The sequence below is a fragment of the Bos indicus x Bos taurus genome, chromosome 12, assembly GCF_003369695.1.
Source record: "Bos indicus x Bos taurus breed Angus x Brahman F1 hybrid chromosome 12, Bos_hybrid_MaternalHap_v2.0, whole genome shotgun sequence".
Taxonomy (NCBI): domain Eukaryota; kingdom Metazoa; phylum Chordata; class Mammalia; order Artiodactyla; family Bovidae; genus Bos; species Bos indicus x Bos taurus.
Window position 1 is genome coordinate 18529104 of NC_040087.1, and position 25433 is coordinate 18554536.

Here is a 25433-nt window from a genome sequence, read left to right on the forward strand (position 1 = left end):
GACCCTATGGACGGCAGCCCACCAGGCTCCTCTGTTCATGGGATTTCCCAGGCAAGAATACTGGAGGGGGTTGCCATTTCCTCCTCCGGGGGGATCTTCCTGATCCAGGGATTGAACCAGGGTCTCTTACCTCTCCTGCATTGCAGGCAGATTCTTTACTGACTGAGCCACCAGGGGAGCCCATAGATAGACTATATGAAAATAAAAGATGACTACACTTAGATCAAAGTGTCAAATAAGCCTGGTCCTGAGTTAAGAGAATGGGGATAGGTAGGGTAGGGCATTAGGAAGGAGGAACAGTGATTGTTCACTCAAGTGCCCTCTTTATATTTAACCTTTAAATAAGATGGAATTTCTTGTCGCTTCCAGTAACTACATTATCTTTGTATGAGTTAAGACATCCTACCTTCAGTTTACTTCTCCACTTATTTTTTCTCCCTGTGTCCATTTACTTATATCTAAAATCAATCCAGTACTCTTGCCTGGATAATCCCATGGACAGAGGAGTGTTGTAGGCTACAGTCCATGGGACACGACTGAGCGACTTCACTTCATTTCAAAATCAATCTTTGGCCATCTAATGTGAAGAACTAACTTATTGGAAAAGACCCTGCTGCTGGGAAAGATTGAAGGCGGGAGGAGAAGGGGACAACAGAGGATGAGATGGTTGGATGGTATCACTGACTCGATGGACATGAATTTGAACAAGCTCTGGGAGTCAGTGATGGACAGGGAAGCCTGGTGTGCTGCAGTCCATGGGGTTGAAAAGAGTCAGACATGACTAAGCGATTGAACTGAACAGGTAAACCCATTCAACCTTCACTACAGAAGGAGAAGTTATCATATTGGATGGTAAACAAGGTGCGCCTCCTGCTCCAGTGGGAAACACAATCTCAACCTTCTAAATCTGATATACAAACATCTGGAAAAGATAGTCTAGAGAAAAACCGCTGGTGTCTCTGCTTACTAGATGTTACTGAAGTATGACAGCTCTGTGAAGAATTGTCTGCCAACGTATACCATATCTCTTTCCACTAATCATACAAACGTTTCCTCTCTCAGATCTCCTAATTGCATGATTCAACAACTTTCCAGAATGCCATAAGGAACGTCAGAGGACAGCATTCATTTAAGAAATATTTATTGGGCAGCTATTAAATGCCAGGCACTGTGTAAGCAAAAGTAGGTTCAGTCCTTCTCCTCTTGAAGGGAACAATAGACACATTTGCAGTATATACGCATACCAAATGCTACGTATGTGTGCTCAGTCGTGTCCGACTCTTTGCAACCCCATGGACTGTAGCCTGTCAGGCTCATCTGTCCATGAAATTTTCCCAGCAAGAATACTGGAGTGGGTTGCCATTTCCTTCTCCAACCAAATGCTAAAAACTGAGGTAAGTCATAGAGGGAAAAGTACATTAGTTGTAGAAGGGCTTCATCAACAAGGGGTCTTGAACTTGTCTGGGAAGTTAGAAATGCTTTTTCCATACTCAAGTTAAAAGGGAGAAGAAGGTCATGTGCACAGAGCCTGTGCTGTTGAGACTGCAGCATGTTTGAGAATATAAAAGGTGGTGGGGAAGTCTTCAACACAGGAAGCCAGGGGAGAGTGGTATCAGATCAGACTAGAAAAGGCAAGACCTCACATGCTCTGTTAGGCCACCTTAAGAATGCTAGTCTTATCTTAGAGCAGGGAGATGCTGTTTAAGGGTTTTATGTGAGAAGAGGAATAGTCTTACTTGCTTTTAGTAAAACTGTTTTAGCTGCAAAGTAGAAAACTGATGGAAGGGCTCAGATCATATGCAGTGAGACCAGATTAGATTGGTGACAACAGGAAAGAAGTAGGCCAATTTGAGAGATTTTGGAGAGAAAATTGCCAAAACTTGGTGTTGCAATGAATCTGAGGGAGATGTCAGGGGGTGACTACTGCCTGTTTGATTTGAACAACTAGATAGATGAGGATAGGGCTTCCCTGATAGCTCAGATAATAAACACTAATATAAACAATCTGCCTGCAATGCAGGAGATCTGGGTTCAATCCCTGAGTTGGGAAGATCCTTGGAGAAGGGAATGGTTACCCACTCCAATATTCTTGCCTGGAGAATCCCATGGACAGAGGAGCCTGGCCGGCTACAGACCATGGGGTCATAAAGAGTCTGACAACTGAGCGACTAAAATGTGCATACACACACATAGATGAGGAGAAAGGAAAACAAGAAGAGTTTATCAACTAAGTTGGTCTAAACTTTGTAACTTTGAGACTTCAAGTGACTAAGTTAATGAAGCAGTTGATTTGGAATTTAGGATAAGGGTCAGGGCTAGAGACACATACCTGGTAATCATCAACTTTTGACGGTAACTAAAATAATTGGGGTGGGTGATGATGTTCAGACCAAGAGATTATAACGAAAACAGAAAAGAACCCAGACTAAATTGTGAGGTAGTCCTATATTTAACAGTTAGGGAGAGGAGAAGGAATCTGTGAGGGAATTAGAGAAACGATACCCAGAAAGGTATCTGGAAAAGCTAAGCGCGTATAGTGCCAAAGGAAGAAGAACTCTTCGAGGAAATAAGTGATCCAAGTGTTGGGTATTACTCAGAGCTCAAGAAAGATGAGAATTTTAAATAACTTTTATTGATAAGGAAAATGAAGCACTGAGAAGTGACTTGTTCAAAGTCAGTGTAAATTAGTGTCCCTCTCTGGATTCCCAAAGAATTCATAGTGGTGGCCATGCTAGGGTTATTTATGTGTGTGATTCATTCTCTCCACAGAACATAAATTCCCCAGTCCTCACTTGACTCAACCTTACAGCATCGCATATTGTTGACTAATCTATGTCTACTTCAATGGTATTCTGAATTATGTCTTAGTCTCCTCCAAAATAGCTGTTCTTTCTTGTTGTGCCTATACATGTAGGCATGCCCCAAATATAATTTTTAATAATATAGTTTTTTTAAATGACATTTTTTTCCCCCTCATCCCTACCCCAATGCCAAAGGAATTAAATTTTGAGGGATAGATTACAAGATTCTGTCTTTTTAAAAAGCTCCTGAATAGGAAGCTTTGGAAATTACTTAGAGTTGTCTTTGGAAACCACTAGCTTAGTCTTGCGGAGAAGGCAATGGCACCCCACTCCAGTACTCTTGCCTGGAAAATCCCATGGATGGAGGAGGCTGGTGGGCTGCAGTCCATGTGGTTGCTACCAGTCTGACAGGACTGAGCGACTTCACTTTCACTTTCACTTTTCACTTTCACATTGGAGAAGGAAATGGCAACCCACTCCAGTGTTCTTGCCTGGAGAATCCCAGGGACGGGGGAGCCTGGTGGGCTGCCGTCTATGGGGTCACACAGAGTTGGGCATGACTGAAGCGACTTAGCAGCAGCAGCAGCAGTAGCTTAGTCTCAGACCTAATAGAGCTAGGGAAGCAATATGGAGAAGCCACCCAACTCACCCACACTCTGATAAATCCTATTTTAAAACATAGAGTTATGCTTCAGTTATTCAGAGATCAGCTTTCCAGCAATTGTCTGGAAGAGGGCCAAATCTGGAAGTTAAGAAAAGGAAACACCTCTCTCTCTTGCAGGAAAAGAACTTTTGAGAGTGAACAACAATGAAAATATCTCAAGATACCATTTTATATAGAGTCACTGTCCTATTTACTGATGGGAAGAAGAGGAAGAAACCAAATCTCTCATTGGCTGATTGTGGATATAAACACCTCATCAATCATTACCTGGCGCCATAAAGAACACAAGAAAGGAGAAAAGAGTAAAAAATAAACAGTAAAGTAGAAAGGATGAGAAGAAGGATCTGAGTGGTTCAAGAGGCAGATGAGAAGAGGAGCAGCAGTAACAGATATTAGAAAAGGTGATGAGAACATTCCAAAGAGAGAGAAAAAAAAAAGAGAGATCACCTAAGTAGAGACCCTATATACCTCAGCAATCTTTTGGGACTTTAGGTTATGGCCAAGGTATGGCATCTGATGGCCAGTCATCAACAAAGGATTTCATTAACCACTGTATTCCTTAAGAAGGTAGGGAATAAATACATTTTCAGAGAATTCCTGTTAAAAGGTGGAAGAAAAAAGCACTGCTATTTTTGAAAGGCAGCACAATTAAAAAACCGAAATAAAGCCAGACAAAGAAGCCTGGTTACATCACCATTGTTTCTGAAGGGACAGTTCCTGGGTTAGACTCCCCGTCCCAAGGACTACCCCCATCCCAAGTCTTCTAGTAGAACCCGCAAAAGGAAGCAGCCCAGGGCAGCCCTCAGGCATTATTGCAGCGCCCCCAGTCGCTGGAGGTTCAGGGAAATCTCGACTGCGTTCCCTTCCAGGTCTTCGGGCTGCAGCACAAATTAAGGTAATGGGATTCCACGCGATTTGATTGGGGAAGAGACTAAAAAACTAACCCCCACATTTTCAACTGCAGTAAATATCTAAGTATTTTTGCTTGCTGAGGAGATCCCGGGCACTAAAGCGTTTGGAATTGAAAACATCCAAGCCCACTTCGGTTGGCTTCCTGTTCCTCGGGGGAGTGTCTTTAAAAGCACCTGCCGGCATTAAGTTTTGCGCTTTCGGAAAGAGGCAGACCCGGTGCGCCTCACAGGGAGCCTTTTAGAGTTTGGACTGAGAAATTGTGTGAGTGGTCCCAGGAACGTCCATTATTAACTCCTCATTTCCCTAGTGTCGCCAGCAGCCTGGCCGCCGCGGCGGCTACGACGACTCGGGCGCAGTCGGGCCTCGGGAAAGAGCCCGGAGCCCGGGAGGGCGGTGGGCGTCCGGGCTTGCGGCGTGGTGGGGTTACTCGGCCGCCCGGCGCTCCGGGGAAAGACCCGCGGGGCGGCGGGCACGGGGCGGGGACGCGGGGTCCGGGCCGGCCGGGGGCGCCGTCGGCGGGGCTCGCGCAGCCGCACTCGGCGAGCCGACTCCGGGCTCCTCCTCCCGGCTCCGTAGTAAGCATGGCGGCGGCGGCGTTCGCGGTCCCTCGGGTGAAACAGAAAGCGGGAGCTACGCGGAGAGGGAGCGAGGAGCGGGGCTGAGGCGGCGCCGTCACTGCCGGGAAACCACCCCAACAGTCAGTGCGCCGGCGGCTGCGGCGGCCCCGAGAGCTGGCTCTGCCGCTGAGGTGGAGCGAGGACGATCAGGAACCCGAAGAAGAGGCACCGGGGTAGCCGCCTTCCTCCGCCTCAGAGCGGCGTGACTCGGAGGTGAGAGCGCGGGCGCTCCCTTCGGGAAAGGCGGGCGTCGCGCCCCGGAGCAGGCGTCACGGAATCCGTTAGGCTGAGTGTGAAGGGCCGGGGCGCCGAGAGGGGGTTCGGGCCCGTCGAGGGGCGCGGCCCACCCCGTCCTGGGGGCGCGCGCTCTGCCGAGCGGGGGGAGCGGGCCGCGGGCGGGACGCATCCGCTTGTCGGGCACCTGCCGGGCCCCAGTCTCTCCGGGAGGCGCTCGCGGGGGCGCGGCCACGGCCCCGCCACCAGCCCGCGGAGGCGGCGCGGGGGCGCGGGCGGTCCGCCCTCCGCCCCCCCTGGCCGGCGGCCCGCGGCGAGCAGCGCCGCTCCTGGCGGCGCGGGGGTCGAGTGCCGGAGCCCTCCAGGAGAGGATCGCCGAGCGTCCGCAGCGCCCGGGCTTGTGGCCGCCCGGCGGCCGCCGAACTTGAACGCCCCTCTGAAGAGACCCCCGCGCCTGTTGGGGTTCAAACCTCGAAAACCCGCCCCGGTGTGTTTGATCTTGTTTGGCTGGTCCCGGTACCTGGCCGTTCCTTCAGCGGGCTGAGTTAACCACCTGTTCAGTCGCGGGGGGGTTGGACTCCAGGCTGCAGTCCTCGCCCTGTTTAACAACCTGGATCTTTGAACTTTTGACACGGCGGTGGAAGGACGTCATGTGTTAGGTAAAGGAAAATGAACTCATAATTTAGCCGTAAAATCGCGGGCAGAAAAGGGGCTATTTTAATTAATGTAAGTCGTTCTTTTATTAAACTGTTAGCGTTAAAAAAAAAACCTTGGGATTTTTTTTGTAGGGGTAGGGGGTGGATAATGGATAGTGGGGGTGCTAGGAATCGTAAATTCGGGATTTTCTTTTGTGAAATTTCATGTAAGTTCCTTTGGACACCTTTGCGTCTGAGCATCTGTTAACTAAGAATACCAGGCTGACAGGATTTTTTTTGACTCTGTAAAGCTCATGTGCATGTAATTTGTGGACTCGAAATTGAGCGGCAAAACAATTTTGCTGCTTTCCGTGTTTTTAGTTCTTGAAAGCAAAATTGGTTTTTTTCTGTACTATAAGAATGAAAAGTTGAACTGTTACTATAATATTTTATCACCACGATAGTACCAGCACTAGTGCTAAACATATGCCACCCAGGAGTTGGAGCCATATGTTAGGCAGAAACTAATTGAGTCTTATGGCTATGATCTTGTATTTGGATAAATATTTAGTTTTTGTGTATTTGCTAAATCTGTAGTTCTTGCCATCGTGTAAGCTTTTAAATCACCTAAAAATAGTCCAGAGAAATGAATCTCCTGCCTTTTTGATATTTTCTCGGTTGATTTGATTTTGCTCAAGTAATGAGATAAAAGTGCACACTGAGACAGATGGTGGACTTAAAACAGTGATAAAAAGGATTGGTTGTAACACATCTTCTATAATGTAGTGCCTAAAATTTTGCTTTCAGCTTCTTAACCCACTGATAATTCTTGCCATCACCACTTATACCAGTTAGTGGGAAGAGAGGGTACTGACTTGACAGGAAAAAAAAATTTTTGTTAAAATTTTTATAAGTAATTTTGTTTCTGAATTTTAGCACTATCATAGTAAATTTTATGAAATTTTCTTTTTTCCTTTCAGAGAACATGTCTCAGTTTTCTTGGGTAGGTTAACTGAAAATTTTTTATCTCAGGCTGGCTGCTTTTAACCACCTGTATGCTTCTGAATGAACTCCCTCTTTTTCCATTTTGTCTGAACCCTCAAAAATCATTGACTGTTTAGGAAAAATTAACTGCTAGTTAACATTGGTTTCAATCAAACATAGGGGTAATTTACTTCTCCCAAATTAATGGTATGCATTCAAAAAAACAGATTTAGGATTATCTTTTGATGTCATCTGTGTCATCACTTTCCCCCTTTATATGAGTAACTGAAAGCTGATTTATTTTCTCCTGCATTTAATAATTATGTTCTAATTTTTTAAGTTCTATGGTATAATATTGAGCATATTTTATTACTGGTTAAGAAAAAATTTCTTCCTCTTCTCTGACCAGCCAGGCAGAGGTCAGGATTGAGAGGCTACAAAACGCAGAAAAGAACAGGGATGCATGATTAATATTCTCATCATCTTTAGTAGCTTTACTTGGGTAAAGAGCATTTAATTTATGTTTTTAGTTTAGATTGATGGTTAATAGTTATGTCTGTTTAAAAAATATTTGTATATTTTAATGTGTATATACCCAAGGCTTGTGCATCTTCTATTTTGCCTGTATTTTTAAAGTACAGTTTGATGAGGTAATCTAAGGGTTTTTTTTTTTTAATGTTCTTGTTGCATTTTTCTATGAAAATGAGTCTAGATGATGTCTTTGAGAATGATGTAGGGCTATGCATATGATTTCCAGTTTTATTAGCCAGGTGATCAAAAGATAAATGATTGCTTTTTTTCCCTCGAGCAGTCTCTAGCAGATTTCAAATAAATTCACAATATTGTAAATCCAAAGGTTTAGAATGCTCTGCCTGCAATTCCACTGAGTCTTTTTCAGTGCTTCTGTTTATCACATTGCAAAAAGAAAAAGAAAAATGGCCCCTGTGGATATCAGTGTCGAGAGCTGCTTGCTTGAAAGAAATGAATGACCAATAATGGTGAAAGACAATTTTTTTTCACCTGTTTTGAGAGCTTTTAGTATTTTCTTAATATTTTGGCCTCATTTTATTTCAGAGTGTTATGCTGTGGCCTCCTTATCCCTTGATCTTATCTCCATCCTCCCACTGTGGTAGTTTTGCTTTACCTTTCACATATACTTTATAAGTTTGTGGTGTAATCTATGGTCTTACATCAAGTTCCTTTGTATGTGTCTTCCTTTGATATTTCCAATCACTTATCATCCATTACCAGGCCTCAGGCTTTTTTTTCTCAAGATAGAGAGTTGCATGTGTCATCTCTGGGGAGATGACATGCTCAGACGATGGTGAGCTATTAGAGTGGGGATACAAAAGCAATGGGATGTGTTTCCTTCCTTCAAGTAGTTTACAGACTAGTTGGGGATACTAGACTAACACACAAGAAATCCTTAACAAAAAATACAAGATGGCCTTATTAAATTATGTGGTAAGGACTGGAATTTAAAGGAAAGTGAGGCTACTGAAGGCAGGAATGATCCTGGAAGGCATTCAGAAGAAGTCAGACTTGAATCTTAGGAAGGATTTCGGGATCAAGCAAAAGGAAGGACATTCAAGGAGACCAGTCTGAGAGGGTAAGTATCAGGAGGAAGATGAAAAGAAGGTTAAAGACAAGATTTTGGCCAAGTGCCAAGACATGGTCAAGAAAGGAACAGGCAGGGCTGGACAGGACAGTTTGCCCGTATCATTGTGAAGCCATCACTGGAAGAGTGCTGCATCTACTTTGACATATTAATAACTTAAGCTTTATGTTTGAAGAATAGCTTATATATTTTATATGTGTGTGTTTATAGCTTAGATCAGGGATCAGCGGACTTTCTGTAGAGTGCCAGATAGCTAATACTTTAGGCCTTGTGGGCCACTTATAGTCTCTATTGAATATCCTTTTTTATTTGTTTCTTCCAATCGCAGAATTTGACCAGCGGGCCTACTTTGCTGATTGTTGGCTAATAATTGGCTAGTTAATTGTCCATATAGCACATAATGTGAGCTGCCTTACATCATTTGTCTACATGGTTGTTTTGTGTTTTGAGTATCATTTATCTTTTTCCATATGTTAAGATAAAAATAAAGAGAACATGCAGAAATAACTTCTATTGTAATTGTTATTTTGTGACCAGACTTCTAGCAACTGCCTAGACTGAGTTTCACAACTAGGAAGTGAAAGAAGAAAAGCCTTTGAGCTAGTCCTTAGAGCAGTGAAAATAGCTACTCCAGGGCTTGATTTAGAATCTGTATAAGACTAAGTATATCAACTGCCTATTCAGGTTGTACATATTTTAAACTACAGCTGTCATTGTAGAAGCCTTGGCTAGGATGCTGGTGGCCTGCAAATGACAATTGGGGAGCAGGCAGCAGGAAACAGCGTCTATAAAAGTAGTTGATGAGGAGTTAGTAAAGAGTAGAGCAGTTGCAACATCCCTCAGTAACTCCAAGAGTCACATAATTGACATTCACATTGATGAGCTTGAGTCATCAAGAAAAGATTGTATCACGTGTAGATTGAGGCAGAGAAAAAAGACCTAGACGTCTCTTTTAAAATATTTTCATTATGATTGTTTAGAGATAAGTTACAGTGATTTAAAGGGTAAGTATCGGTTATTTTGAAGATTCCTCTACATGAAATACCTCTTTTGAAGTTTCTAAATTTATAGGTGTATGTTTCGGCAGTTCTGTTTCCTTCAGCACATTGTGTTTCATGTACCATTACCAGCTAAATAGTGGTGCTTCAGGTTATGGTTGCATGAATAAAATTGGCTAGGGTTACTCTGTATTTTGTCTTATCAAGAAAGTAAGAATATAGCGTGAGAGGTTTCTTTGAATCAGTACATTCTGTATGTCAGAGATAGCATTAGGTGTTGGGAAAAGTAAAGATATATAAGATGGAGAGCTGTCTGGGTAAAATCAGTAGAGTTTCTTTTTTTCCTCTTAAAGACATTAAAAGCAGACAAAGCAACAAAACCCCCAAACTGAAGTTAACTCTTGCCCTTTTACTTGTACTAGCGTTTTCCATGCTTTGTGTATGTGTGTACTGTTTTCGGTTTTAAGGCATTATAGACCTTTTGAACTAAATTTCAAGCCTTCGTGAATTGCTACATAATAAAAGTTCAGCTTTTTAAATTTCACTTTAAGGAGAAATTAACAATTCACTTTGCCACCCCACTTTTGTCAGAATTTGAAACAGCTTCATTATTCCAGCTGTTTCCGTTTCCTAGATAGGAGATAAAGTACTTTGGATTTTAGTTCCAACTTACCCTTATTAGCCATATGATTTCAGATTAGGTGTTTTTTTTTTCAGTCTCGGGTTCCCAGTTCTTAAAATGGAGAGTAATATATATCCTGTTTTCCCCACAGAAATATTGTGAGCATCCAAAGGGATGTTGGAAACCATGGTGGTATTAATGTACCATATGTTTTTACATTAATACTACTACATTGGAAGCAGTGCAACCTTTTTTTAGTAAGACCAGAAATCACGAGTTCAAGCTTTATCCTCCAAAGTTCTGTAAATAATAGTATTCCAGTAAACATTTGGTTTACTCAAAACTTTTAACTGCCTTCTTGGCATAGACGGTGCACATTTTAAAAGCTTTCTTTCCATTCTTATTAATCTTTCATTGTCCCTATCCAACGCCTGTGTTCCTCTTTGCAGGAGAATACTGATCTACTCAAAGGAAATTCAGCTAGTCTTTCCACAGTGGGATAGAAATATGCAAAAGTGAATTCCTTATGTTTTTTTTTTTTTTTCCAAGTAGATGACTATTTCTGTATGTATAGTAATAAGATACACTTGAACTCTGACTGGAAAGTTGATTATATTTTTTAAAATCCTATATAGACTGCCAGATATGTGGTGGTACTCTGATTTTACAGATGAAACTATTCTGATTGACTTCCATCTCTTCCTGCCTCACTTCTTGAGATTGCTTATGTGCTAGTTGTTAGAAATACAAAGTAAGTATGATATGTGCTTTGAAATAAACCTTGGTGTAAAAGATCTCTAAATTTGACAGATTGTTAATCAGCCTCTATCAAAAATGTCTGAAAGTCACCGTGTTCTGCTTTCCTTCTTCAGAATCCACATTTTAACATGTATTTGAACAGAATAATTTGAACAATTTAAGTAATATCTTAGTGAAATCCAATTCCCTAGTGAGGAGGAAAAAAAAATCTGCCTACTTCTCTGGCAGTTCTAAACAGATGTTTAAGTACATTTTAAAGCACAGTTAAGACTTTTCTTTAAAAAGTAATTATATGCTTTCTTTGCAGGAATAGATGTCAAATACAACTGTGTTCTTTTGTTGAGATCTAGCTTGAAGGGAGTAATGATTTCATTTACTTCAAAATCCATTTGTCTTAAGATTGGCTTAAATAAAAATAAAAGTGAAGACATAATTTTTTGTGATTTTTATTATGTTTTCATTCTCTAAATTTTTTGGTTGGCTTGTGATAGCCATTCTTTTTTGTTTTCCAAAGATTTCTTTTTTTTTATTAGAGTATAGTTGATTGACAATGCATTGTTAGTTTCGGGTATACAGCAGAGAGATCAATTATGCTATGCTATGCTATGTTATGCTAAGTCACTTCAGTCGTGTCCGACTCTGTGCAACCCCAGAGACGGCAACGCACCAGGCTTCCCCGTCCCTGGGATTCTCCAGGCAAGAACACTGGAGTGGGTTGCCATTTCCTTCTCCAATGCATGAAAGTGAAAAGTGAAAGTGAAGTCGCTCAGTTGTGTCTGACTCTAGCGACCCCATGGACTGCAGCCTACCAGGCTCCTCCGTCCATGGGGTTTTCCAGGCAAAAGAACTGGAGTGGGGTGCCATTGCCTTCTCCGGAGATCAATTATACATGGATCTATTCTTTTTCAAATTCTTTTCTCATTTAGGTTGTTACAGAGTATTGAGCAGTGTTCCCTTGCTGTACAGTAGGTCCTCGGTGGTTATCTATTTTATATATAGCAGTGTATACATGTCAATCCCAAACTTCCATTGTATCTCTCCCTCCCACCCTTCCCCTCAGTAACCATAAATTCATTCTCTTAAGTCTATGAGTCTTTTTTGTGACAGCCATTCTCAATCACAGTTTCATTCTTAGACTTGATTTTTTTCTATGTCATATTTTCATTTGCAATATATATTTTCCCTTACATTTTAGTTAGTAGTTTATGAAATATATCTTTGTTTCTTCTGTATTAGGACTAGCTCTTTCCAATACTTCAGATCATTATTCCTCAAATGCCATAGTGTCCTAGAATTATATTTTTTTATCGATTACTTGAACCTGGCCAAAACTGGTCTAATGTGTGTGACAGAGTAGAGTTTGGGTAGAATGTGTGGGCAGCTGTCCCTCTACCTAGTTCATCTTCAGGCTGCTTCCAGACTGTTCCTTCAAAAATACAAATTTATTTAAATCATTGCTCAGTTTTAGAAATTAAACTACACTACATTTCCTGCTGTGTCAATTATAATGTATTCTGTCTTTATCTTCAGAGTTTGTACTCTGATGATATCCCGTAGCTGGGCTTCCCGGGTGGTACAGTGGTAAAGAATCTGCCTGCAGTGCGGGAGATGCAGGTTTGGTCCCTGGGTCGGGAAGATCTCCTGGAGAAGGAAATGGCCACCCACTCTAGTATTCTTGCTTGGGAAATCCCATGAACAGAGGAGCCTGGCCGGTTACAGTCCATGAGGTCTCAAAGAGTCGGACATGACTTAGCAACTAAACAATAACAAATTATTTGACTATATCTATTTCCCATCACTTGCCAGCTTTGTAGTATAAACAGCCTGTGTTTTATGTTAGGCAGGTATAGGTTGTTATACCTTACTGGCTGTTATGAACATGAACATATTACTTTACCTTAGTTTCTTATGTTAAAGAGGGGTAATACAGGGATCTGTCTCCTAGAATTAGCTGTTATAGGGATTAAAAAAGAAAGAGCCTATTAAACATGGCAAGTAAAATACTTGCCATGGGATACATATATCTAGACCTTTGATAGGCATTTCTAGTCATTGTTAGGTATCCAAATTCTTGTTTTCACCATTTACTTATATATCTATCATTTGTTAAAAAGTTTAAATGTTTTGGATACTTAGAATATGAATGTCACAGAAATCAACATTGTATTCCTTTTGTGTAGCAATTCACACACTTGGATAAAAGGGAAAGGCATATAAAAATATTTTAAAATGAAAAGTAAATAAAATACCTCTTCTCTTATCTCTCTTTTCTTGTGTGAATCCTTTCTGTAGTTTAGTACTGAACTGCTGTATGCTTCCCCAGTATGCTCAGAATATCATGAATGTGTACGTAACATACTGTAGCATGTATATATATATTTTAACTTGCCTGTCTCATCTGTTAGACTGAACTCTGTGAGTTTGAAGCGTACTTCACAGGTTGGCAATTTTGTTTTGTTTTTTTCTTGTAAAGGAGCAGATAGCAAGTATTTTAGGCTTTGTGGCCATATGAACTTTGTTGCAACTACTTAACTGTGGTTTAGGAGCCTTAAAAATAGCCAGAGATAAATTGTAAATATTAGATATAACCGCATGCCAATAAAAGCTGGCAGGAGGCCAGATTCAGTGCACAGGTCTTCGTTTGCTGACCCCTATAATGCGGCATACCTTTTGGCTGGCAAATGTAAGGCACTCAGTAAATGATAATAATTATTTATGTATTAAATGATTTCTGTATTCTGTATACTATTGTAAACAACTTTATATATATTAGTTTACTTAATCCTTAAAGCGATTCTTTGAGGTAGATATTATTGTCATCATTTTTAAAATGAAGAAACTGAAGCACAAAGAAGTTAAATCATATAAGCATTTTTGCTTAAAATCATATAACTAGTTAGTGAAAGATTTGGGATTTGAACCCAGCATCTGACTCAAGAGCCTAGCTTTGAATCACACCAGTTCTGATATGTAGAATTCCAGGAGTGTAATATTGATTCAGTATTAGGAAATATATTAATGTAATTCACTATATTAATAGGTTAATGGGGGAAAGTATGTTTCTCTCTTTGATGTTAAAAAAAAGAAATCATTTTCTAAAATTCAGTTATCCCTGACAACTTTTTATCAACCAAAAATAATCTTGTAAAGAGAGTACCAGAAACCTGTATTAAATGTCGTAGTGAACTATTAGAGTACTTTCATTAAAAGAAAGGAACATTGGTCAAAGTAGCTAGTACATTAAGAAACAAGAAAAATAACCTCTAAATAACGGGGAAGAGGAGTAAGGTGGAATATATTATGGTTACGGTTTGCAATTGATATGATTATCTACTTAGAAAATATAAGACAGGCAACAGAAAATTATTTGAATCAAAAAGAGATTTCAGTAAATCAAGTTGCTATCGGATAAACTTAGATTCATTAGCTTTCTTATAAACCAGCAATAACCAATTGTGAAAAACAGTAAGAAAAGTAGAAGCCTAAATTATAAAATACTTAAGAAATTTTTAGAAATATGTTGTATCTGAAGAAAAAAAGTACAAGAAGATCTTAAATTGATAGAATAGTATATTTCTGAATGTGAGAACTTAATTACCAAATTATTCAGTAAAGACAGTGTAATCCTAATTAGAAATCCAACAGAATTTTTAAAATGGGATTTGACCAACTGATGTTTCAAGTTTTGAGAAAGAAAGTGCACCAGAATGGACAGTTAAGTTTCAACATGAAGCATAACAAAAGGGAATTTACCTTTTGTTTTCAAAGATAAAAAACAGGCATTGAAACATGTATAATATCATATATGAAACGAATCACCAGTCCAGGTTCGATGCATGATACAGAATGCTTGGGGCTGGTGCACTGGGATGACCCAGAGGGATGGTATGGGGAGGGAGGTGGGAGGAGGGTTCAGGATGGGGAACATGTGTATACCCATGGCGGATTCATGTTGACGTATGGCAAAACCAATACAATAGTGTAAAGTAATTAACCTCCAATTAAAATAAATAAATTTATATTAAAAAATTAAAAAAAGATAAAAAAACATACTGTAAAATTATAATTATTAAGAGTTTGGAGTAGGAATGAGCATGTTGATCAAAGGAACAGAATAAGGAATTCAGGAGGAGCTCCATGGTTACAGAAGAATTTATTATATGATAAACAAGTGAGTAATGGAAGAGCTAGTCTATAAATGATGTTAGACAATTGGCTATCCTGTTGAGGTAAAGATAATTAAGTACTCACTTTGTGGCACTCTCAAAACTAAGTTCCAGTTGGACTAAATACATTCAGTAAGTAAAAAATAAAATGGCAAAAATTTTGGAAGACATGAATTTAAAAAAAATTTCAGGGCAGTGAAAGCCATTTCAAATGAGATGTCAAACTTAAATGGCATTAAAAAAGACAAGCAGTGACGGCCTGGGCTAAAATATTTGACATGTAATAGACAAAGTTAATAGTCAAGGTATACAAGGTGTGCCTACAAATCAACCTGGTAGAAAATGAGAAAGGATGTAAGTAGGAAATTCATAGGAGTAGAAATGTAGCCTATACAGTTTTGAAGAGATACTCAAACAGCAATAATAAGAGAAATGTAAAACATCGATGAGATAAGATATTTTTAAATCTTTGTTAATTGGCAAAAATTGGAAAACCTTAGCTAAGTATCAAATTGGAAAGTAGCCACTCAAACTGTTGAACAGAGTATGAACAGTTTTATCTTTTTAGGGTAGAAGTTTAGTTGTATCTATCAATTTTGAAAGTGTATACTTCTAAACCAAAAGTTTCATTTCTGTGTATCTATAATACAGAAATAATATCATAGGTTCATAGAGACTATTACATGATTTTTCCTTGAAGAAAGGGAAATACATGAAGAAAGATGAAAGCATGTCGTGCTCATCACTGGAATAAATTACAGCGTACCCCCTGGTAGAATATTAGATAGTCATGAAAAAGGATGGAGTAGATACAGATACACTTCTTTAGAAAACTCTTAAGACATTTTACGTGAAAAAGCAAGACACTTACCAGTCTGTACAGTTATATTTAAACCACTCCCCTAAACCTCATCCAGGCTTCCCAGGTGGTTCAGCAGTAAAGAATCTGCTTGCCAAGCAGGAGACACTGGTGCACAGGCTTCAGTGGTTGCGTTCCCAGGCTCTAAACCACAGCCCTGATAGTTATGAAACATGAGCTTAGCTGCTCCGTGGCATGTGGTATCTTTCCAGACCAGGGATCGAACTTGTGTCTCCTGCATTCACTGAGCACCAGGGAAGCCCTGGCTGTGTCAGGTCTTAGTTGCATCTTGCAGGATCTTTACTTGTGGTGCACAGACTCTCTAGTTGCCATGTGTAGGCTCAGTTGCCCTGCGATATGTGGGATCTTAGTTCCCTGACCAGGGATTGAATCTGCATCCTCTGTGTTGCAAGGTGGATTCTCAACCACTGGACCACCAGGGAAGTCCCAAATTACATATATTTTTTAGAGTCATTTTTCTGGAGTACCATTAACATCAAACAGGGTAATTTAGTTAATTAGTCTTAGGAAAAATATAATCTAACATCATGTACTTATTGTTAGATCTGTGAAATGTTTGTTTTGGGGTTCTGATAAGAAATAATAAGATTTTGCATAGTGATTTCTGTGACTTTCATCTTGGTAAGTTTCACTGCAGGGGAATTTTAAAATGCTCCCCCTCCTCTTTTTTAATCTAATGTACTATGAGGTAGCACAGAGTCGGACACAACTGAAGCAACTTAGCAGCAGCAGCAGCAGCAGCAGCAGTCAAGTTTAGAAAGTAAAAAGTCCAGACATTGGAAAAAAAATAGGATCTAAATTGGAAAAGTAACATTTTAGGATATCAGTTCAGATGAATTAGTAATTTGGATAAAAGTCCAAGTTCAAGCAGAATTTCTTGAAATTTCCCTGAAAGGGTATTTAGATAGTTTATTACAGCTGGATGTGACTCTGTAGTTGCCTTGAGAAGTTGTGGCTTCTTGAGACTGTTCATTTTTAAATCAGAATTTTGATAAAAGTGATATAACCATAGCCACATTACAAAACAGTTATACTGTAATTCCACTATCTTAATATAGTTGCTACTGTAATTTTAATACTTTTACCTAATGTTTTTTCATATGTATATTTTCAAGTAATCCTAAAATGTAGATTTAAATGTACTAAATCTACCTTGGAGTGTATAAAAGTCTTGTGATTTCATGTGTAGCCTTGGAATCCTATAATTTTTAGTTTCATTGATTTAGACAAGGCAAAAGACCAAAAAAACATATTGGATTTCTCAATATATTAATAAATGTACATAATTTTCCTATGTGTCTGTCAGTTACACTCTGGCTGTAATCCAAGTAGGATCTTTCTTTGTATTTTCCCACATACTTTTTGAACAAGTAGAGCTGAAGTTTCAAACCCCCAGCCAAGCTTATTTCCATGAGTTATCTACCTTGGCTTCTAGGTCTCGACTGTTACCATTATGACAGCAGCATCATTAAAATAGAACAAATTCATGTCGAATGGATGGCTGTTAATAAGGTTAGGAAATAAAGTGTATGCACAAGGAAACTAGTACAGCTTCAGAATTATGACAGGGGCTGAGTGAGAAAACAGTACTGTTTCTAAACCTAGTAGTGTTGTCACTGAATGTCTCCTCCCCCCACCCACCCACACAAACTCATATCTCGAAGCCCTAAACCTCAGTGTGATTGTTTTTGGAGGTGGAGTCTTTGGGAGATTATTAAGCTTAGATGGGGTCGTGAAGCTGGAGCTCTCATGATGGATTCACTAATTCTTATAAGACACAGAAGAGGGCAGAGCTTTCTCTCTCTCGGCCATGTGAAGATACAGCAAGAGAGTAGCCATTCGCAGGCCAGGAAGAGGGCCCTCACCAAGAATCTGTGCTGGCACCTAATCTTGGACTCTCAGCCTCCAAGAACTGTGAGAAATAAATGTGTGGTGTTTAAGCCACCCAGTCTATGGTATTTTGTTCCAGTAGCACAAGCTAAGACAGTAATTGGTATGATAAGTAGAGTGCAATGGTAACATATTTATCTAAAAATGTACAAGTGGCTTTGGAACTGGGTAATGGGTAGAGTTTGGCCACCTCATACGAAGAGTTGACTCATTGGAAAAGACTGATGCTGGGAGGGATTGGGGGCAGGTGGAGAAGGGGAGAACAGAGGATGAGATGGCTGGATGGCATCACCGACTCAATGGATGTGAATTTGAGTGAACTCCAGGAGTTGGTGATGGACAAGGAGGCCTGGTGTGCTACAATTCATGGGGTCGCAAAGAGTCGGACACGACTGAACAACTGAACTGAATGGGTAGAGGCTGGACAAACTTTTGACGTATGTGCCAGAAAAAGTTGTGCTGCAGTCCATGGGGTTGCAAAAAGTTGGACGCAACTGAATGGAACTAAGGTCCCTAACATGAAAAGACTGAGCTGGGGAGAAGGAAGGGCAATTTGACCCATGTTAATTTCACCTACTTGGAGAAGGGGCGGGAGCAGTGGAGAGCAGTAAAAGTCACTGTTTCTTTAACATTTTGGTCTTTGAATTACTCCCACTTCTCATTTCCCCCAGTAGGAGAACACTAAGCCCAATCAGGTATACCTTGCAAAGAGGACAAATAACCCATGGACCCACAGTAACTTTGACCCCTCCAAGAAAGAAATGATGAGAATCAACATTCACTGAGATCCTACTATGGGCTAGATGTGGTCCTAAGTGCTTCGTATGTGATGGTAAGTGATACAGGCAGCATTCCTGTGAAATAAGCAGTGTTCTCATTTCAATATGAGGACACTCCAGCTCAGAGAAAAAAGTAACCTGCTCTAAGTCACAAAGAACTTACTTGTCAATCACTTGTTGCACCATCCAGCACCGGCGAGAATAGAGCACTAAGTGGTCTCACCCAGCTTAGTTCTCCCCATGAAGTGTTTTGGAAATCTGTAGAATTTATCTGCCGGTTTAACCATGTACGTGTTGACATACATATCAGGTTATATTCTTTAGATTTCTCTTTCATGTGACAGGTGGTATTTCACATTTATTTTTTATCTGTATAGTTAGATTGCATTACCTGTGAATTTCATTTCAGAATAGGAAAGGGATATCTCAAAACATGTGATTATATGAAGGTAGCCTCTGAGTCTGAGCACCCCGAGAGCTACTGCACTAACTAGTTACTCCCAGGTTCGTGGAGCGTTGCCTAAGTTTTGCAGGCAAATTCTTTACCGATTGAGCCACCAGGGAAGCCCAGAATTGTCATTAAGGGACTGCTAAAGGCAAATAGTGAAAGCTTAGAAAGAAGAGAGGAGAGCTGGAGGAGAAAAGCTCCATTATTTTAGAGAATTCATAAATGATCATGAACAGAATGTTGGTAGAAATATAGACTGTAATGGCCATTCTCATGAGGTCTCAGATGAGAATGAGGAACTTGTTATTGGACAATGGAGAAATGGTGATCCCTGTTATAAAGGAGTGGAGAACTAGGCGGTGTTGTGTTCATGTTCTAACATTTTGTGGAAAGTGAAACTTGTGAGTGATAAAACTAGATATTTAACTGAGGAGGTTTCTAACCAAAGTGTTGAAGGAGTGGCTTGATTCCTTCAGACTGTATAGCAAAATGTGAAAAGAGAGAAATGAATTGAAGAAGGGTTTGTGAAGCAGAAAAGAACCAGAAGTTAAAAAGTATTTGGAACATTCTCAGCCTATCCAGGTTGCAAAAATGAGAAAGCACCTTCAGAAGAAAACACCAAGAGTGTGGCTCACCAACCATTTAATAAGGATATTAGTGTGGACCTGAGCCAAGGACTTAATCAGCATCTCAACAGAAGCTAGGAAGAGATGGAATTATACCATTAAAAACACTGCCAGGTGGGGCTAATGGGCCAGGTGTGAGACTCAAGGAAGCAAGGAGAATGCAATGAAGGAAGGCTTTAAACATGTGTTACTCTTCAAGAATAGAGAAGTATCCCAAAGGATCAGGGTCATCAGGGCAGAGTGCACAGGCCTGAAGGGCAGGGTACCTCCACTTTGATTTCACAGAATGGAACTTCTGCCTTGCAGAGCCACATGGGCAAGACTCTGCCAAGCGAAAGGAATGTCTTTGGAAGTGATAGCACACCCCTTAGGGTCCAGAGGGCAGAGCCTGAAACCAAAGATATTCTTATTCTCTGGTCTGAAAAATCTAATGGTATTTGCCTTGCTAGATTTTGAACTTCCTCGGGACCTGTCACCCTTTCCTTCTGATTTCTTCCTTTTGTAATGAGACTGTCTATGTTAGGCCTATTTTACTGTTGGAGTTTGGAAGCATGAAACTTAACAGGTTTCACAGGTTCACAGTGGGAGAGGAATTTTGTCTCAGGATGAATTGTACCTCAGGTCTCACCCAAATCTGATTTAGGTGCAATTTTAGACTCTGTGTTGAAATGAGTTAAGCCTTTTGTGGCTATTGGGATGGAATGAATGTGTTGTTTGTGTGTGTGTGTGTGTGTGTGTTTAAATTTACATGAAAAGAGCCGGGGGGATGGGGGGCCCAGGGGCAGAATTTAGTATGGACTAAATGTTTGTGTCCTTCCAAAATTCATATGTCATAACCCTGTACCATTATGTGTTGATATTAAGGAGTAGGGCCTTTGTGAGGTAGGTGATTCATGAGGGTGGAGCCCCTATGATGGGATTAGTGCCCTTTAAATCCAGGAAGAGGAAGAGAGACCAGAGCTTTCTCTCTCTCGGCCATGTGAGGGTACAGAAAGAAGATAGTCCTTTTGCAGGCTGGGGGAAGGGCCCTCACCAAAAACCTGACCATGCTGGCATCCAGATCTTAGACTTCCTACCCTCTAGAACTATGAGAAATAAATGTCTGTTGTTCAAGCCTCCCAATCTGTGGTATTTTGTAGCAACTGGAGCTAAGTTTGCAAGTGTTTTTTTCCATTTCCATAGGTTGCCTTTTCTCTCTATTCAGTGTGTCCTCTGATGCACAAAAAGTATTTGAGGTTGATGTCCTATTTGTCTATTTTTGTTTTTGTAGCCTTTACTCTTGGTGTTATATCTAAGAAACAATTGCCAAGTCCAGTGTCTTGAAGCTTTCCCCCTGTTATCTTCTTGGAGAGTTATGGGTTTCACATTTGGGTCTTTAATTCATTTTGAGTTAATTTTTGAATGTGGTGTACAAGACAAGGGTTTAACTTTTTTTTTTTTTTTTTTGGCATGTGAATATGCAGTTTTCCCATCACTGTTGAAGAGACCGCCCTTCCTTGTTGACTGGTCTTGGCATCGTTGTCAAAGATCATTTGACCATATATGTGACAGTTTGTTCCTGGGCTCTCTGTTTTATTCCATTGGTGTATTTGTCTTTATGCCATTATCACACTGTTTGATTACTATGGCTTTGTAGTATGTTTTTTGAAATCAGAAAGTTTGAGTCGTCCAACTTTGTACTTTTCGAAATTATTTTTCTGTTTTGGATTCCTTGAGATTCCATAGGAATTTTAGAATGAATTTTTCTGGGAAAAAAAAAAGCCATTGAGATTTTGATAGAGATTACATTTGCTCTGTGATCTTCCCTGGTGGCTCAGAGGTTAAAGCGTCTGCCTCCAATGCAGGAGACCGAGGTTCAATTCCTGGGTGGGGAAGATCCCCTGAAGAAGGAAATGGTAACCCATTCCAGTATTCTTGCTGGAGAATCCCATGGATGGAGTAGCCTGGTAGGCTACAGTCCACGGGTCGCAAAGAGTCAGACACGACTGAGCCACTTCACTTTCACTTTCACTTTTCACTTTCACATTTGGTCTGTAGATTGCTTTGGGTATTACGGACATCTTAACAATATTAAGCCTTCTAACTCTGAACACAGGGTATCTTTCCATTTATTTGTGTCTTCTTTAATTTCTTTTAGCAGTATTTCATGGTTTCAGAATACAAATCTTTGTTCTCCTTGGTTAGATTTATTCCTAATTAGTCTTTTTAAAAGTACCTGAAACATATCAGATTGTTTCAGTTAGTGTATAGAAATGCAGCTGATCTTTGTGCATTAATTTTTGCATTGTGTATTTTTACCAAATTTATTTGTTCTAAGTTTTTAAAAAAAATCTTTAGGGTTTTCTACATGTAAGATCCTGTCATCTGTGAACAAAGATAGTTTTACTTATTTATCCCCAATTTGTATGTCTCTTATTTCTTTTTCATGCCCAGTTGCTTTGCCTATGACTTCTAGTACTGTGTCCAATACTATGAATAGGTGTGGTGAGAGTGGGCATTCTAACCTTTTTCCTGACTAGAAGAAAGCTTTCAGCCTTTCACCACAGAGTGTAATGTTAGCTCTGAGGTTTTCACACATGGCCTTTAATACGTTGAAGTAGTTTCTTTCTGTTCCTAGTTTGTTGAGTATTTTTATCATGAAAGTGTGTTGAATCTTATCAAGTGTTTTTTTTCTGCGTCAATGGAGGTGATCATGTGTTCATTTTAACTTTAAAAAATAATTGTATTGAAGTATATGCAGAGAAGTACATACATAGCATACAGCTAAATTTATAATACACTGAACGTGAAGTCGCTCAGTCACGTCCTACTCTTTGTGACCCCATCGACTGTAACCCGCCAGGCTCCTCTGTTCATGAGTATTCTCCAGGTAAGAATATGTTCTCCACCCAGAGATTGAACCCAGGTCTCCCACATTGCAGGCAGATTCTTTAACCTCTGAGCCACCAGGGAAGCTTATAACACACTAGTAATTACCATGTAACAGCCTCCCAGGTCAAGATGTAGAACAGTAGCAGCACCCCCAAAACTGCCTTCCTGCCCCTCCCGGTCCCCATCCTTTCTTCCTTTCCAAAGGCAATCACTACCTGATTTTTAATACCAGACAAATTTAATTGGTTTTTAAACTTTCTATAAATTGTTCAGTATGTACTCTTCTGTGTCTATTTTTCATTCACATTGTATTTGTAAAATTCATTTTTGTTGTTCTCTGTATCACTAGTCCATTAAATTTTTATTGCTGTATAGTAGTGAGTTGGATGAATCAGATACAGTGTTCCATTTACTGTTGAGGGACATTTAGATTATTTACAGTTTGGGGCTATTAAAGATGAATGCTGCTGTATATACCTTCATGTACTTATCTTTTGATACACATGCTCATGCATTTCTTTTTGGTGTATACTAGGAGTCTAATTGGAAAAGGCAATGGCACCCCACTCCAGTACTCTTGCCTGGAAAATCCCATGGACGGAGGAGCCTGGTAGGCTGCAGTCCATGAGGTCGCTAAGAGTCGGACACGACTGAGCGACTTCACTTTCACTTTTCCCTTTCATGCACTGGAGAAGGAAATGGCAACCCACTCCAGTGTTCTTGCCTGGAGAATCCTAGGGACGGGGGAGCCTGGTGGGCTGCCGTCTATGGGGTTGCACAGAGTCGGACACGACTGAAGTGACTTAGCAGCAGGAGTCTAATAGCTGAATCATAGCCAGGTTATAGAATATTCATATTCATGTTCAATTTTGGTAGATAATATCAAACTGGTTTCCAGAGTGATTTTTATGAGTTTTCATTCACATTCCTTATGATTGTGTCAGTTGCTCTGTAGCTTCACTAATACTTGATATCATCAGTCTTTTCCATTTTTATCATCCTAGTATGTGGTAGGCATTTCATTGTGATTTTAATTAACTTTTTCTCAATAATGAACTTGAGAATCTTCTCATATGTTTATTGGTATCTTGAATTTCCATTTTTATGAAGAGTGTATTCAGGTCTCATTTCATTTTTCTTTTTTTTTAAAAAACTCAATTTGTTAGGAGGCCTGAATTTGCTAAATATGTGCTCTTTTACAGTTATATATGTTGTAAATATCTTTCATTCTGTGGCTTGCTTTCTCATTCTCTTAAAGATTTTTTTTAATGAATCATAGTACTTAATGAAGTTCAGTATGTCATTCTTTTACTTTATGATTTAAGAAACATAATTTATACCCTGTTTAAAAAACCTTTCTCTGTCTCACAGTTATGAGATTTTCTTTTGTGTTACCTTTAGGAGCTTTTTGTCTTACCTTTTGCATTCAGATATGCAATGTATCTGGCATCAATTTTTTAAACATTGTTTAATTTGACAGTAGTTAGAAAAAAAAATTTGCAGTAGTACTGCTAGACATTAAATTACTATCACATAGACGGTCAAATATTGACATATAGATAAAGAGAGTGATATGTTGGAGCCATCTTGTACTTATGTACAAAAGTGATTATTAAAAATTCAGGCATTTTCAGGTCAGTTTTTAAACCATGGTGGCTTGGAATGGACCGTGGGGGAATGTGTATTCATTCCATAGAAATTAGCAAGTGTGACAAATCACTTCTCTTTTTTTTCACATATCAAATTTATTTAAAAAAAAAAACAAGTGAAAATAGATGCATAATTTAAAACAAATGGGTATTTGTGGTCACAAAATGAGAACATAGGAACTGAGTAGTAGCAAAATTAAAAGAAATTGATTGAAAGAAGCTGACAGGGCAGGAATGAAAGGAACTTTTAGGTTTCCAAATGCAACATTTTAGTTGCATTACTGAAGTTTCCAGTTTGCAAGCTGAAATAAAACCAACTGCTTTGCATGTAGTGTGAATATGGCCATACAAGAAAGCAATCCAAGAAAACTGCAGGGGGCGGGGGGCGAGGGTTTGATACCGGTCATGGAACTGAGATTCCACATGACGTGCAGCACAGCCGTGATGGATAAGTAAAAACAAAATTCCATTTAAGAAAGCTAAACATTTTGACCCTACTGAATTGTAGACTACTACAAGCATCCAACAATGTTTATTTTACCTTTCAGTATAGATTTGATAAAATTTATGATTGACCTCAGTTGTGCTCATTTTGACATGTAATTTGCTGACATTGGTTGATGTTATACATGGTAGATTGATACTACCTCAAATCTTTTACTTTTTATTAAAATATATAACAGGTGATTCTGTGTACACAGTTAAAGTGTTCTAAATGTATGAGCTTTCATCACTGAAATGATTTGGCTTATTATAAGGTTCTTAGGAAGAAACAATAAAACCAGAATGACAGAAGACCAAAGCCAGAACTTAACACTTGAAGTTTCTTTTTCTAATCCTGAAGAAATTTTTCTACCGTTGTGCTCTGAGGAATCAATAAAAGATTGTAGTTCTTGTGTAGTTCCTAGAGACTGATAGGGTGATGAGAGTTAATTGTTTCTTCATAAACACCTTCTCGGCTCAAATTAAAAAGAATCAGTGATAGAGTTGCCTCACTCAGTCATGCATTTTAATTCTTATTCCAGGGTTTAGCTAAAGTAGTGGCAGTTAAATTAAATAAATGGTATGTAGAGATGGAAGGAATAGAGAGACAGACAAGACAGACATGGCATTTAAATAGAAGCTCCTGATAACGTATCTTGATTTGCTGTCTACATTGACAGATGTTTGGTAAACAAGAAATGTGTTTCCTTAAATGATCTGTTGACAGAAAAAAGAGTCAGAATATCTCTTTATCTTGAATGCGTTGTATTTTAGTGTATTTTTAAGGATGTACATAC

The 25433-nt window shown here is 39.6% G+C and overlaps 1 protein-coding gene and 1 non-coding gene across 7 annotated transcripts in view; both read left to right on the top strand.

The window, feature by feature from the left end:
• Positions 1-3787: 3787 nt before the first annotated feature.
• Positions 3788-25433, top strand: part of FNDC3A (fibronectin type III domain containing 3A) — a 113285-nt gene continuing 91639 nt past the window's right edge. The window contains exons 1-2 of one of the 6 annotated variants that reach the window (XM_027557261.1): positions 4966-5207; positions 18452-18612. In XM_027557261.1, the coding sequence (XP_027413062.1) occupies positions 18610-18612 (3 nt within the window). In that variant the 5' untranslated portion in view covers positions 4966-5207; positions 18452-18609. Of the gene's footprint in view, positions 4361-4938; positions 5208-5681; positions 5955-18451; positions 18613-25433 lie in introns of those variants that run through there. The other 5 variants (XM_027557262.1, XM_027557265.1, XM_027557263.1 and 2 more) reach the window with 5 other exon arrangements.
• TRNAW-CCA lies at positions 21436-21507 on the top strand. The gene has a single exon. It is a non-coding gene; the product is annotated as a tRNA-Trp (tRNA).